General features: G+C 40.2%; 4 protein-coding genes across 5 annotated transcripts; 2 read left to right on the forward strand and 2 right to left on the reverse strand.

The window, feature by feature from the left end:
- The first annotated feature begins 915 nt into the window (after positions 1-915).
- Positions 916-3696, forward strand: LOC147918979 (protein trichome birefringence-like 5). Of its 2 annotated transcripts, none has more exons than XM_087505890.1 (5): positions 916-1584; positions 2001-2193; positions 2415-2608; positions 2851-3009; positions 3162-3696. In XM_087505890.1, exons 1-5 carry the CDS (start codon positions 998-1000, stop codon positions 3484-3486), a joined length of 1458 nt encoding a protein of 485 aa, XP_087362016.1. In that variant the 5' UTR covers positions 916-997; the 3' UTR covers positions 3487-3696. The 2 variants fall into 2 exon arrangements, with proteins under 2 accessions (XP_087362016.1, XP_087362017.1); XM_087505891.1 differs by having other exon boundaries at positions 2015-2193.
- LOC147918980 (uncharacterized) lies at positions 3661-5530 on the reverse strand. Its single transcript, XM_087505889.1, has one exon. It carries the CDS (start codon positions 5416-5418, stop codon positions 3811-3813), a length of 1608 nt encoding a protein of 535 aa, XP_087362015.1. The 5' UTR covers positions 5419-5530; the 3' UTR covers positions 3661-3810.
- A 505-nt stretch (positions 5531-6035) lies between these two features.
- On the forward strand, positions 6036-10813 carry LOC147918981 (protein PLASTID MOVEMENT IMPAIRED 1-RELATED 1-like). The gene is made up of 3 exons (XM_087505619.1): positions 6036-6304; positions 6956-9414; positions 9531-10813. The coding sequence occupies exons 2-3, from the start codon at positions 6998-7000 to the stop codon at positions 10612-10614; spliced, it is 3501 nt and encodes a 1166-aa protein (XP_087361745.1). The 5' UTR covers positions 6036-6304; positions 6956-6997; the 3' UTR covers positions 10615-10813.
- Positions 10814-11507: 694 nt separating this feature from the next.
- Positions 11508-13675, reverse strand: LOC147918982 (uncharacterized). Its single transcript, XM_087506467.1, has 4 exons — positions 13545-13675; positions 12587-13439; positions 11723-12500; positions 11508-11642 (listed from the first exon to the last, which is right to left on the reverse strand). Exons 1-4 carry the CDS (start codon positions 13655-13657, stop codon positions 11611-11613), a joined length of 1776 nt encoding a protein of 591 aa, XP_087362593.1. The 5' UTR covers positions 13658-13675; the 3' UTR covers positions 11508-11610.
- Between the last annotated feature and the right edge of the window lie 18 nt (positions 13676-13693).

Here is a 13693-nt window from a genome sequence, read left to right on the forward strand (position 1 = left end):
TGGTAGCCGTCCCCGTACCGGGAACATGTTGGGGACGGAAACTCTACGGGACTCTATGGGGACGCCCTAGATGCTTTAAGGGAAGATAACATCGAATTTTTTGATATTTGCATCCATTTCATTTCATTCAAAGCACTCTTATCATAAGCATATTTTCATTTTTTTATGTTTTTCTACTTTTTAGACTCTTTTTCCCTCTCTCCTTTTCCTATTAGCTTTACTAATCTCCTCTTATTCAAGGTATGGGTATATTTTCTTATATGTTTATTGAAGTACCCAAGCCGTACCCGTATCTACTAATTTTTACTTTGCCATTTTCCGTCCCCGTTTCCGTACCCAATTCCTGTTCCCGTACCCGTTTCAGTGCAACCTAGCAAATATCTCACCAAAAGGATAGCTTAAAGGTAGAATACAGCAGAATTAAACCGAAGGGAAAGTGTTTTTTCCTAACAAAGTTCTCTCACAAAGTTCTCTCTCCTATAAATTGAAATACTCTATAGGAAGAAGAAGGTTCTAAGCAAAAGTTGCTTACGCATTTTGTCTAATCAATTTTTGCCTCCAAAAAAAAAAAAATCATAAAGGATAAGATTTTAGATAACATTAACATAGATGTGTCATGTGTGTAAGTAGCATATTCCTCATGATTGTGATTTTACTGTTTAGTTTAGTGATTGCTTTGTCCAAAAAAAAACAAGAAAACAAAAAAAGTTTAGTGATTGCTTTTTGATACATTCATTCACTTATTGACCAATTTAGTATGAATATATGAGCATACTCGAAAATTATTAAAAATTACCTCATTTTGGCAGAAATATATGTGCATTTACGAGATATAATTTTGGAATATTGACCTTAATTTGGAGTAATTTTTAATTATTATTATTAAGTTAATAATTAAGAAAATGGAAAACATTGAATGAAGTCGCATCTGACGGGTGAGATGAGTAGTGCGTAGCTCTAGCTTCCACTCCGATGGTGGTGGTGGCTTCATTTGACAATGTCGACTTCTTCTTCTTTCCCTAGCTTCCCTCGCACCATCGTCTCCTACACTGTCACAACTTCACTCTTCATCGTTATCTTCCTATGCAGCGTCTTCCTCTTCACTCGACGCACTCTCGAACCTTCTCTCCAACCTTACCAAGCCGCCGACATCTCTCTCTCCGCCGCCGATCCACCTCCTCCTACGCCCATACTCCCTCAAATCGAGCCTCACGAACACGATGCTACCGATGTTGACGTCACCGTGGAAACAAATCCAAAGGAGGAAGACGATTCACGCCGCGGCGATGACGTCGCGGTAGAGACTGAGCTGAAACTTAAAGATGTGGACGATTCGCACACGGCGAAAACTGAGCCGGAAGAAGAAGTAGGAGGAGGAGAATCTGTGGACCAGGCGGTGGTTGAGAAGATGAAAGGCTGTGATTTGTACAGGGGATCATGGGTTAAGGACGATGATGAGTATCCATTGTATCAGCCTGGATCGTGTCCTTATGTTGACGAAGCTTTTGATTGTCAGAAGAATGGGAGGCGTGATTCTGACTATCTCAATTGGAAATGGAAGCCGGACGGTTGTGATCTCCCACGGTATAATAGCTTTTCGAATTGACCAGCATTAAAATTTCTAATTTTTCACATTACATTGTTCGTCCAATCTTACGTTTGAAATGAAGTTAGGGACTACAATATAGCTTTGTGTTGGCTGTGTTCATGAGTTGAATTGTCATATTAGCTGATTGTGAAGCTAAGGTTATTTGAACATATGTGTTAGCGTGGATGTATAGATAACTGAATGAGATAGTAGAAACTCTCTTAAATGTGCAAATATTGTAACTGTACATACAACTTTAATGGCGGATTCTGTGTGTTCTGCTTTCTCAAAAGAGCAATAATGAATGCTTAGTCCTTGATCATACATACTATAGCGGAAACACCTCATGTGCAATTTCTGTTTGTGCATAGAATGTGTTTATCCCCTTATTTTATTGACTTTCCAATCATAGGTTTAATGCTACAGACTTCTTGGTGAAGCTACGAGGTAAAAGTCTGTTGTTGGTTGGAGATTCTATGAACCGTAACCAGTTTGAATCAATGATTTGCGTTCTTCGAGAAGGTTTATCCGATAAGAGTAGAATGTACGAGGTTTATGGCCATAATATAACAAAGGGGAGAGGCTACTTTGTATTCAAGTTTGAAGTAAGTTCACTCTTCTGCTCATTATTGCTTGTGTTTTCGATTGAATTTTCACTGGTATTCTGGTGATCTACACTGCTTGTAATTTGGTGCTGGAATAGGCAACAGAGTTTATGTTTGAAGTAACCACTAATTGACATATTTTTGTTTGAGACAGTATCCATTTATGTGCATCTTTTTCGATTGATTAAATTGGGGTTAAAATGTGTAATAATGTCTGACAGGATTTCAACTGCACAGTAGCGTTTGTGAGGTCACATTTTCTTGTAAGGGAAGGAGTTAGAGCAAATGCTCAAGGAAACACTAATCCGACCCTTTCGATTGATCGCATTGACAAGTCACATGCTAAATGGAAGCGAGCTGACATTCTTGTCTTTAACACTGGACATTGGTGGGTTCATGGAAAGACCGCCAGAGGGTATGTTCTTTCCGTTCCTGCTTGCTTTATCACAATTCTTCACAAATGTACGAGATGTAGGGTAAATTTATTGTCAGCTGTAGGATTCATTAAAGTTACAAAATATTCTGAATTTCTCACCTTAAAGCTTGATATTACTGGTGCATCCCATTGTACTTGTGTACTTTTGTTTCATGACACCAGTCTCTAGAGAAGGACGAGCCATTAATGGTATATGACATGGTGAATAATAACTAGTGCAGGAAAAACTACTACAAAGAAGGTGATTACATCTACCCGAAATTTGATGCGACTGAAGCATACAGAAGATCGTTGAAGACTTGGGCAAAATGGATTGACCAGAATGTGAATCCCAAAAAGCAGCTTGTATTTTACCGCGGATACTCCTCTGCCCATTTTAGGTAATCCCTGATCTTTTATTAGTTACAAACCAGTTCATTTCGGTTTCAGCTCTTAGGTTCAAATTGGTTTGGCCACCTGTATGTACTCTTGTTGCGGTTTTCTTACAGAAGAGATAAGTTCTTCAGCTTATTATGTGTCTTGACTTGAACAGGGGAGGTGAGTGGGACTCGGGAGGGTCGTGCAATGGGGAGGTGGAACCGGTTAAGAAAGGTTCAATCCTGGATTCCTATCCTTTGAAAATGAAAATAGTCGAGGAAGCCATAAAGGAGATGCAGATTCCTGTGATTCTCCTAAACGTGACAAAGCTGACTAATTTCCGCAAAGACGGACATCCATCAATCTATGGTAAGACCAACACAGAAGGTAAAAAAGTGTCAACAAAGCGACAGGATTGCAGCCACTGGTGTCTGCCAGGAGTTCCTGATGTTTGGAACCATCTTATATACGCGTCTTTGCTCCTTCAACCACATTCCTAATAGTTCATACATCAAAAAAATTAGATAGGAAAAGATGAGGAGAGAAACAAATGACCAATTCAGTTGTCATTGTTGTTAGCGGTGACATCAAAATTTTGTGTATTTTATCACTCTTGGAGGGAGTAGTTTTTTTTTTCTTTATGTAGAGATGTGAACAAACGGACATGGGACGAGTTTTTCAGTTTTTAATGGCAAAGATTTTACTCATAATTCTCAAATCAGCAAACAAAATCTCAAAGACGTATTGAAAGTTGAAACTATAACAAAAATTTAAAGAAAAACTAGCAGCAAAGCAACCAATAATGATGATTCGACACTCCATTTTCATGGTGACATTTTCTTCTTCAAGTTCTTGATCGTCTTCACTCCTCTACGTGCAGCGGGTTTCGCTTTCTTCTTCGTCCTCCTACTCGCCAACTCCCTCACTGGGCCGGCCGGGATTCCTTGCTTCAGAGCACTTCCTCTTGGCGTAGCAGACGGAGGCAACCTCAAATCTTGTGGAGGTAGAGGGCAATGAGGTTTCCACACCAAATTGTTCTTCATTGCGAATCTTACTCTCTTTGAGCTCTTCTCACTGCTCGGGCCGGCTAAGCTTGTCTCTGCTGCCGCATCTCTGTTAACCGTAGTATCTTCTTGCACTTCCCCTTTGTTCTCTCTTTTCCTCTTCTTGGACTTTTTGGCTATTGACACAGGTTCTGCTACTTCACAGACACTTGCAACCTCACATTTTGACGGACTCATTTCAGATGCAATCTTCTCAAACTCCTGTCGAAGATCCGATATCATAGTTTCATCAAAAGCTTCATCTTTCTTACCAAGATCGATAACATCATCCATAACAGCATCCTCCTTGGCACTGCCTTTTTTAGTCTTTGAAGAACATTTCTTCAAACCCTTTTTCTTAGAAGAAGACCCATTTGCAAAAATCTTCTTAGACTTAGAAACAGCATTTGTTTCAGACTCAGACACGGGAACCAATTCAGGCACTTCATCGTTGCCAAGACGAGAAACTTCTGCGATAGAAACTTCGATACCGGAACACGACATATCCTTCTCCAACTGCAAGAACTCCTTGTGAATAGCAAATATAGCTTTCCTACTACCCTGATGGCACTCCGGAGAAGAACCCATCTCATAAAACCTCTTTGCAAACTCCATAGACAAAGCAATAGATCCTAAAACCACTACATCATCATCCTCAGGCACTTCATCACTCCCAGATTTCTTAATTAACAACAGCTTCTTCCCCATCTTAAGTAACTCATCAAACAAATTACTCTTAATCTTCCCAACCAAGATCTTATCATTAACAACACCCAAAATCGTCACAAAAGGAGTAATAAGAAGTTCTAAAACCTCGTTCTTAAGTGGAAGAAACGGTCTAAGCTCCTCAACAAAAGCAGAAGCTATATGATAGTTCACACCATTCCCTTGAAACTTATCACCAGCAAGAAACGTACCATCGAACAAAACACTCATCAAACGACGAGTTAATTCCAAATCCCACGAATTGCTATCAAGCAAAGAGAAGAACCCATTCAAAAACCTTCGAATCAAGAGGTAGAACTTATCTAACCTGAGGCGATCAATGCGTGACCACTCACGACGCATGGTGAACAAGAAGACGGTGAAGTAATGAAGAGACAAAGGCAGAGGAAGGGAATGAAGAGCAGAGGAGAGACGATCGATGAGTTGTGATTGATAAAGAGACTTATCGGCATGCCAGATGCAGTAGAAGATTCCTTGCCATAGCTTCTTCATGTCTTCATCGGAGATTTCAGTTTGTTCAGGGAGCCAAGTACCAAGAACGGTTCGTAAGGATCTGTCGCGGATGGTTTGTTTACAAGAAGCAAGCTTTTTTATCAGCGATTTACAGTCTTCTTCAATGGGTAATGATTGCTCTGCCTGCACAACTCGGTTGCGTTTCACCATTGCTATCGAACTCTGGGGAGGTGACGGCAGATTCTGGGTGGGGGAGGTTGAAGAAGAAGAAATAAGGGTTAGGGTTTAGCTTTTTGGGATGTTTCTTTCATTTTGTTTGTTTTTTTACATTTTAACCCCTCATCTTTAGAATTGTTTTTTCTTTGTCTCCAAAATCATTTCGTGGGTTATTTTTTTTTAGAAAAATAAAATAATTAATATTCTTTGGAAAGTAGCTATTGTTTCGTAGATCTTGTTTTCAAATTTTTGAAAAAAATAAATTATTTTAAATGCAAATTTATCCTTATGAAAAGCAAAAAAAAAAAAATTTTAAAAATTCTCATAACATAAAAAGAGAATAACATTGCATAGAATTGGTAATTAAATATTCGATAGATAATTTTTTTTTCCTCAAGATATTTTACTATTCTTCAATAACTTATTTAGTAAAAAAAATATATCTATGTATCCATTTTTTTTTTTTTGTTAAAATCTATATCAAATTTTGATGTGAAAAAAAAAAAAACTTTTTCTTAAATCAGTTTTTATAAATGGTTTAGTTTAGATTGGATCTGAGATATAATTGATTGCGACATTAAATTCAAAGGTGTAATAAGCACGAGGGTTATATAGCACTAAAATACTCTTTGATGGCCAATTATACGAAATAGTAAAGAGAATAAGGTACTCAAAAAATATTATTTGAAAAGTTCAATGGATTTTAAAAAACAAAGGGAAGAAGAAATGTAAAAAAGAGAAAAATGGAATAAAACAAAGTTGTCTTTCCTTTCTTTGTGTTCTTCGTCATCGTCTCTGACGCTCCCCTCCCTCATCCCATTTTTCTCTTCTTCCAAGCTTCGACAGAGACGACTTTTCTCTACTCTCTCTTTCACGCCCGGTGAGTTCTCCACTTCTTCAATCTTCCATATTCTCTTCTCTCGTTGTTTTTTTTTAGTCGCGTCAATTCAGTGATGTTGGGTTGCTTGGTTCGTTTAGCCAAATTAGCTCCGATCGTTCGTTGGAATTGGATCTATTTCACATAGCGCTGAGAAAGTTTCGAATTGTAATCAGAATTTTGAGTTAGCTTGTTAAATTCATGAGAATTGCGTGGTATTTGCCTAGAGTTTTTAAGTCATTAGACCTCATCGATAGCTTGTAGCAAAACTCACATCTGTGTCTTCCTTCTCTTAAATTGATTGTGTAGAAGTCAAAAAGCTACAGTAGAATTATATATGTGAGAGAGAGGACGGCTCCTATTCTCTTTGTTTGGAAACTGTTGTTGTTTGGAGCTAATTTGTGTCATTTCTTCTCCATTTTAAGGCGTTTCAGTAATATAATCGTGTACTTAGATAACTTAATTGGGTTTAGTTGTCAATGTCTATGTGATTGTGAGCTCATATTAGGCCGTATGTATGGCCATCCCACATGTTCATATGCTGGCCACGTTAGCACTCTCTTCTGTTCTTTTATCCCTGTCTATAAACAGTTAACACTGCTCCTTTTTGCTTCTCTGATCCTGACCTGACAAAAAAATTTCTGCAAATTTCAGGTTCTCTTTTTTTCTGGAGTCTCAGTGTTTTCAAAGAACAGGATGAGTAAAGTTAACAGTGAGGAATCTTCAAGTGGCCAGAAATTGTTGAAGGAGGTTGAGTCAATAAGCGAAGCTCTGTATGTGAATAAGAATCCCAGGGGTTCAGTTTCTGGTCCTAATAAAACCCCAACAAAACCTTTGAATCGTAGCCACTTGGCTGACACTCAGAAGGAGAAGAAATCGTTTTGGAATTGGCCTCTCAGAGCACTTTCTCATGTCCGAAATCGCCGGTTCAATTGTTGTTTCTCTGCCCAAGTCCTTTCCATTGAAGGTTTACCCCCTATATTCCAGGATCTTTCTCTCACTGTGCACTGGAAACGTCGTGATGAGTCTCTAAGCACTCGTCCTGCTAAAGTTTCCAACGGAAGAGCTGATTTCAAGGACAAGCTGACACATACATGCTCGGTTTACGGAAGCAGAAGCGGACCACATCACTCTGCTAAGTATGAAGCTAAGCATTTCTTGTTGTATGTCTCTCTCGTTGGATCTCCTGAGGTTGACTTTGGAAAACATCGAATGGATCTCACTAAGTTGCTTCCTCTCACACTTGAGGAGTTGCAGGATGATAAAAGCTCGGGTAATTGGTCAACAACATATCAGTTGACTGGAAAGGCTAGTGGTGCTACTCTAACCATGAGTTTTGGGTACACTGTTGTTGGGGATACTCGTAATCCTGCTTCATCAGGTAGCAATCAAAATTTACGCAGTTCTTCAAATGTAAAACAAACTAGTAATAACACAGGGTTGGCAAGAACCATCACTGCAAAGCCTAGTCTAGGGTATGGAAAGTCCTCGTCTCGGCGTTATGATCATGGTATTGTTAACAAAGAATCGCATTCTACATCCCAGAATATGGAGGAAATTAAAGATCTTCATGAAGTTTTGCCCGCTGCAAAATCTGACCTGGTCGATTCTGTAAACATTTTGTATCAGAAATTGGATGAGAAGAAGATGGATCCAGTAACTGAGTCTCAGTTTGAATTTGATGTTGTCACTAAACACATTGAACCTTTTGAGTCAGTGTCTCGTGAAAAAGAAGATGCAACTGCACTTCAAAGCAAGCCTCTCGTGGCCAGGAATGAAACTGGTGTTCCTTTTGAGGAAATAAAGGAAGCTGGCGAAGTTCCTACTGCTCAAAGTGACGAAGTTGGTACAGAAAATTTTCCTTCAGAAGAGTCCTTGGTAAAAGGTGATAAAACTGATACTCCTTTTGAAGAAATAAAGAAAGCTGGTGAAGTTCCTACTGCTGAAAGTGACGAAGTTAAAACAGAAAATTTGTCTCCAGAAGAGCCCTTGGTAAATGGTAATGAAACAGATGTTCCTTTTGAGGAATTAATGAAACCTGGTGAAGCTACTATTGCTAGAGCTGAAGAAAGTGTTGAGATTAGTACAGAAAATGTTCTTCCAGAAGAGGGGAACAAGGATTCTCAAAAGGACGCAGAAAGTGTTGTTACTCAAGATGCTGAAGAGGTAATAAACGGTGAGAGAGACTTGAAAGAAATGATAATGAAAGATCTTGAATCAGCTTTGAAAAGTGTAGAAATGTTGGAAGCAACGGCGTCAGAAGACGAAGAAGATCAAAAAAATCATGGAGATGGAGATTCATGTTTTATAACACCAATGAAGGAACCAGCACCATCAAGTTCGAGAGATGTGGCTGAATCTGTGGCAAGTGAGTTCTTAGACATGCTAGGTATTGAACACAGTCCTTTTGGTCCAAGTTCTGAGAGTGAACCTGAGTCCCCAAGGGAGCGCCTGTTAAGAGAGTTTGAAATGGAAACCCTAGCTGCCGGTTCTCTGTTTGATTTTAGTACCGAAGCTGATGATCCCCAAATGGAATTTGATGAAAACTTTTCGAAAGAGTATGAATCGGATTATGAAGAAGGTTTCGATCTGGCATCCCTCGTTCATGATATAGAAGAAGAGTACCAATTGGAAGCTCAAGCAAGAGTTAGCGAACCCAGGGCCAAAATGTTGGAAGGCTTGGAAACGGAATCGCTGATGCGTGAGTGGGGTATGAACGAAAACACATTTCAGAACTCTCCGCCTCACAATGGTCATAATGCATTTCATCCAGCTGATTTTCCAGTGAAAGAGCCATTTGATTTGCCTCCTCTTGGAGATGGCCTGGGTCCAGTTGTACAGACAAAGAATGGAGGATTCTTGCGGTCAATGAATCCCTTACTGTTCAGAAATTCCAAAGCTGGAGGCAGCTTGATCATGCAAGTGTCAACTCCAGTGGTGGTGCCTGCTGAGATGGGCTCTGGCATCATGGAGATACTTCAGAAACTAGCCACTGCTGGAATTGAGAAGCTCTCGATGCAGGCAAATAAAGTAATGCCTTTGGACGATATAACAGGGACAACCATGGAAGAGGTGTTGTGGGAAACTTCACCTGCAATTGACTGTGGGGACAGGTTTGCATCAATCTTATCATCACTCGTTTTGATTTCTATAAAGGTTTACATGAAAATTGTGCTTAACACAGCTTTTCTTACAAGTTGAATGTATTTGGTTTATCTTCTCAATGCAGGGATCATATATCAGAGCATGAATCTGATGATGCAGCTTGTTTTGTGAGGGGAGGTGAAAAACGTACGTCATTTGCAGCTAAGCCAAAAAAATTTGGTTCAAGCTCTGGTCACAATAACTCTGACTCGGAGTATGTGTCACTTGAAGATCTTGCTCCTTTGGCTATGGATCAGATTGAAGCACTTTCTTTGGAAGGATTGAGAATACAATCAGGAATGTCAGATGAGGATGCACCCTCAGACATCACTGCACAATCTATTGGAGATATCTCAGCTTTCCAGGGGAAAAGTGGGTGCGTTGGTCTAGAAGGTGCTGCCGGGTTACAGCTTCTGAACGTAAAAAATGATGGGGACGATGATGATGGTTTAATGGGACTCTCTTTGACTCTTGACGAGTGGATGAAGTTAGATTCAGGGGACATTGGCGACGAAGACGAAATAAATGAGCGAACTTCCAAAATTTTGGCTGCCCATCATGCTAACCCACTAAACTTTATCCGTAAAGGATCAAAAGGGGAGAAAAGAAAGGGAAAAAAGGGAAGGAAATGTGGTTTACTGGGGAATACCTTCACCGTAGCACTAATGGTCCAGCTCCGCGATCCACTAAGGAACTATGAGCCAGTAGGAGCTCCTATGCTTTCTCTTATCCAAGTTGAGAGATTGTTCGTCCCTCCAAAGCCCAAAATCTACAGCACAGTTTCAGAGCTGAGGAAAACGGATGAAGAGGATGAGGAAGCGGAGGCAAGTGGTGCAATCAAAGAAGAGAAAACGATGGAGGAACAAGGGATCCCTCAGTACAAAATTTCAGAGGTACACCTTACTGGTATGAAGAGCGAGACCGATAAAAAGCCATGGGGAATCACGAGTCAGCAGCAGCAGGTACAGTCTGGTTCAAGGTGGTTGATGGCTAATGGAATGGGGAAAGGGAACAGCAAGCTTCCTCTTATGAAACCAAAACCGGGTTTCACGAAGGCTGGTGACAAGTTGTGGAGTGTCTCTGGTTCTGGGTCTAAATGGAAAGAGCTTGGGAAAATGGGAAAGTTGAACACACACGTGCGATATCCGAATGTGATAATGCCAAAATGAAATTAAAGAAGTAGCATGTATCTGCTTTGTGTTTATTGATGCTAAGCAATGTTATCTGGTGTGGTGGATGTTGTAGATTCACTTCAATTGTCGCATCTGTTTTAATATTATGTGTGTCTAGTTTAGGTTTTGCGGATCAAACTAATCCCTGTTTGTGGTACAGTTAAGAGATCAATGGAACAAATTATCAACGAAGAAATTACCAATAGTTTAGCTGTATGTTCTTGCCATAATGCTCGACATATAGGGCAAGAGTTGTGTGTTCCATCAAAACAGGGAGGAGTTTCCGACTGCTTAGCAGAAGATCAAACCTCAGGTTACAATAAGATTTTTAAGTAAACCTTTATGTCAATATGGTTGAAATGGCAATCTATCATGTATGCTGCTGTATGATAGTCGTCTCTGTATAGGTTTGTTAGACAAACCGAAGATTTGTTTGCATGTCTGCCAGATATGTTAAGATTTTCAAGACAATTTGTCTGGAGTGGTCAGATATGTTAAGATTTTCAAGACAATTTGTGTGTTAAAAGTAGTGAAATCTTTGTTGTTGTTGTTATTACATAAGCTTTCATTCAAAACAAATCAATCGAGTCTCTTATTGAATAGGATGTATAATTTGTGAATGACGAATAATTCTTAACATTATAATGAAAATATTGGTGTGATGGATGGAAGTTAGTTCCACCAGCTTGGTACTAACTGGTACAATCACTCGGTCTCCCACTAGATTAGGTGGGAACGTTCCACAAAATCAAGTAAAATAATGTAGCTAAGTTATGTCAAATTCAATACAAGAGAGAGTTTTACGACAACAAGATGAGAATCACATAAAACAACAGATATGTTAAGATTAATTACTAAAAAAAAAAAAAAAAAAAAAAAAAAAAAAAAAGGTTTGGCAGTTTGAAAAGCAATTCCTGCTCTGTGCAAGTGAAGTCACCACCAGCTGCTCTTCTTGTAAGTGCCAAGCGTTCTTTTCCACTTAATAACTTCTCTTTATTTTCTCGAATAGGGATCGATCTCCTCACCTAAAAATGTATAATTTAGATACAGCTCAAGTCAGAAATAAATTAGAAGAAAAAAAAAAAAGACAGCAAAAATAATTTACCGGCGGCAAGAATCAGGTCCGACATGTCAAACTTTTGTCTCCTTGGCTCTGGTTCCTCATCAGGTTCCTCATCAGACTCATCATCACACTCCATGAGAGAGAAATAGTCAAGACCAAACACCAAAGCATTCCAAGAGTATGGATCTCGCTTTTCCAATTGAAGAAGCTCGAGAAAACCGTCAAGGACAGTCTCCATTAAAGCACCCTTCTTGCTCATCTCTTGGCAATGCATAAATACTCGGCCGGCATACACAAAAACAAGCTGAGTTAAACAAAAGCTCCTAGGATCATCACTTTTCCACATAAACTCAAATCGAGGGTCCTTCATCAATTTGGACGAAAAATACAACCCATACCGCGCCACAAACTGCGCTGTGAGCTTCATGACACCAAGTTCCTTGAGCGTCGTCCCTTCAGGAGGTGTAATCTTCTCAATACAGCAAGGTCCTGGAGGATTAATCCTAACCTTGGATGGAGGAGGCCTATGATCGGGTAGTGGATGACCTCCTACACACTCACGGTATTCAGTAAGCTTCTGCTGGTAAATTGCGTGACAAGGGTGTGAGCTCCTCAAGAAGCCGAATCTCGTATCACCCACATTACAGTCCCTGACTAGCCTCTCAAACTCCAACCCCTCCTGGGAAACTAAAAGTGCCGTTTTCTCAATGAGAATTTTGACATCTGGACGTGGCTTGTAGATTGTTACAACCGCCGGAGCTTGGTTTGAAATGTTTTGCCCCGGCTGGAAACGACTCTGTGTTGAAGTGGACAACTCTCTCTACAACGAGAAAAAGGGTATATATATATAAGAAAACATTACAAACCATAGGAAACATTAAAATAAGAGTGGGGGGAAAACGTTACCGGATGATTCGACTCGTCCATAGAAGGGGGTGGAAGCTGACCACTAGGTCCCGGTGGAGGCATATCAGGATGGGTTTGTGGCGGTGGGATTAGCGACAACGTTGAAAGGTGTTGAAGTGGTGGCACGTGAGAAGAAGAATCTCTATTCTCCATGTAAGCAAAATAGTCAACACAACCCACAAAAGCAGGCACATGAACAATCCCAGCCACCGTTTCGAACTTTAGACGATCGAAAAAACCATCAAGAAGGGTTTGCATATAAGCAGCACCCCTCTCGCTCTGCATTTGGGAACGATTTAATACTCTAGTATACGCAACAACGAGGTGTGTGAAATAATCACGCCTGCCATCAGTTTCCTTCATAAACTCAAACTGAGGGTTCGTAGTCACTCTCTTCACCAACTCTGCCAAAAAAAACATGCCATACCGAGCCACAAACTGAGCTGTGAGCTTAATAGTAGCAAGTTCCAAGAGCGTGATGCCTTCGGGGGGTTTCAATGAAAATCTGTGAGGTGCTAGAGGGTTACGCAGGGCCGATAATGGAGGAACGATAACAACACGAACAGACTCATCAGTAGCTGGAGCATGATCAGGTTGGACATTCTGAGCTGATCCATCTTCTTGATTCGGAAAACGAGCACGGTATTCAGTAAGCTTGAGCTGGTAATATGCGTGAAAAGTGTGGTTTGGACTTCTCAAGAAGTCGTATCTTGGATCCCCCTTCCCAGCGAGCAAGACCTTCTTCTCCACCTCCACGCCCAGTTTGGAAACCATCTGTGCAATATTCTCAACAAGAATTTTGATTTGGGGAGGTGGCTCAGTGATTGCTACATCCATCTTTTTGTTTTGTTTTCTAAAAAAAACATAGGTTAGATTAACGCGGCTACTGTGAGAGAAAACAGATTGATAGGAAAAAGGCGAGATATAGTTAGAAGAGAGATAAGAAACCCCGTCGTACCTCAGCCGAGAAGGAAAAACCTCGCAGCAAGAACCGCCGTGACGTTGCAAAGGAGCGGAGAACGGACGACTTCGATATCTAAATTCCAAAGCTTGGATTCGAAGAAATTCCATCCAATTAGAGAAGAAATATAAAACCGAGCCCTAGGC

The sequence above is a fragment of the Camelina sativa genome, chromosome 20 (assembly GCF_030686135.1).
Source record: "Camelina sativa cultivar CO46 ecotype springtype chromosome 20, ASM3068613v1".
NCBI lineage: Eukaryota > Viridiplantae > Streptophyta > Magnoliopsida > Brassicales > Brassicaceae > Camelina > Camelina sativa.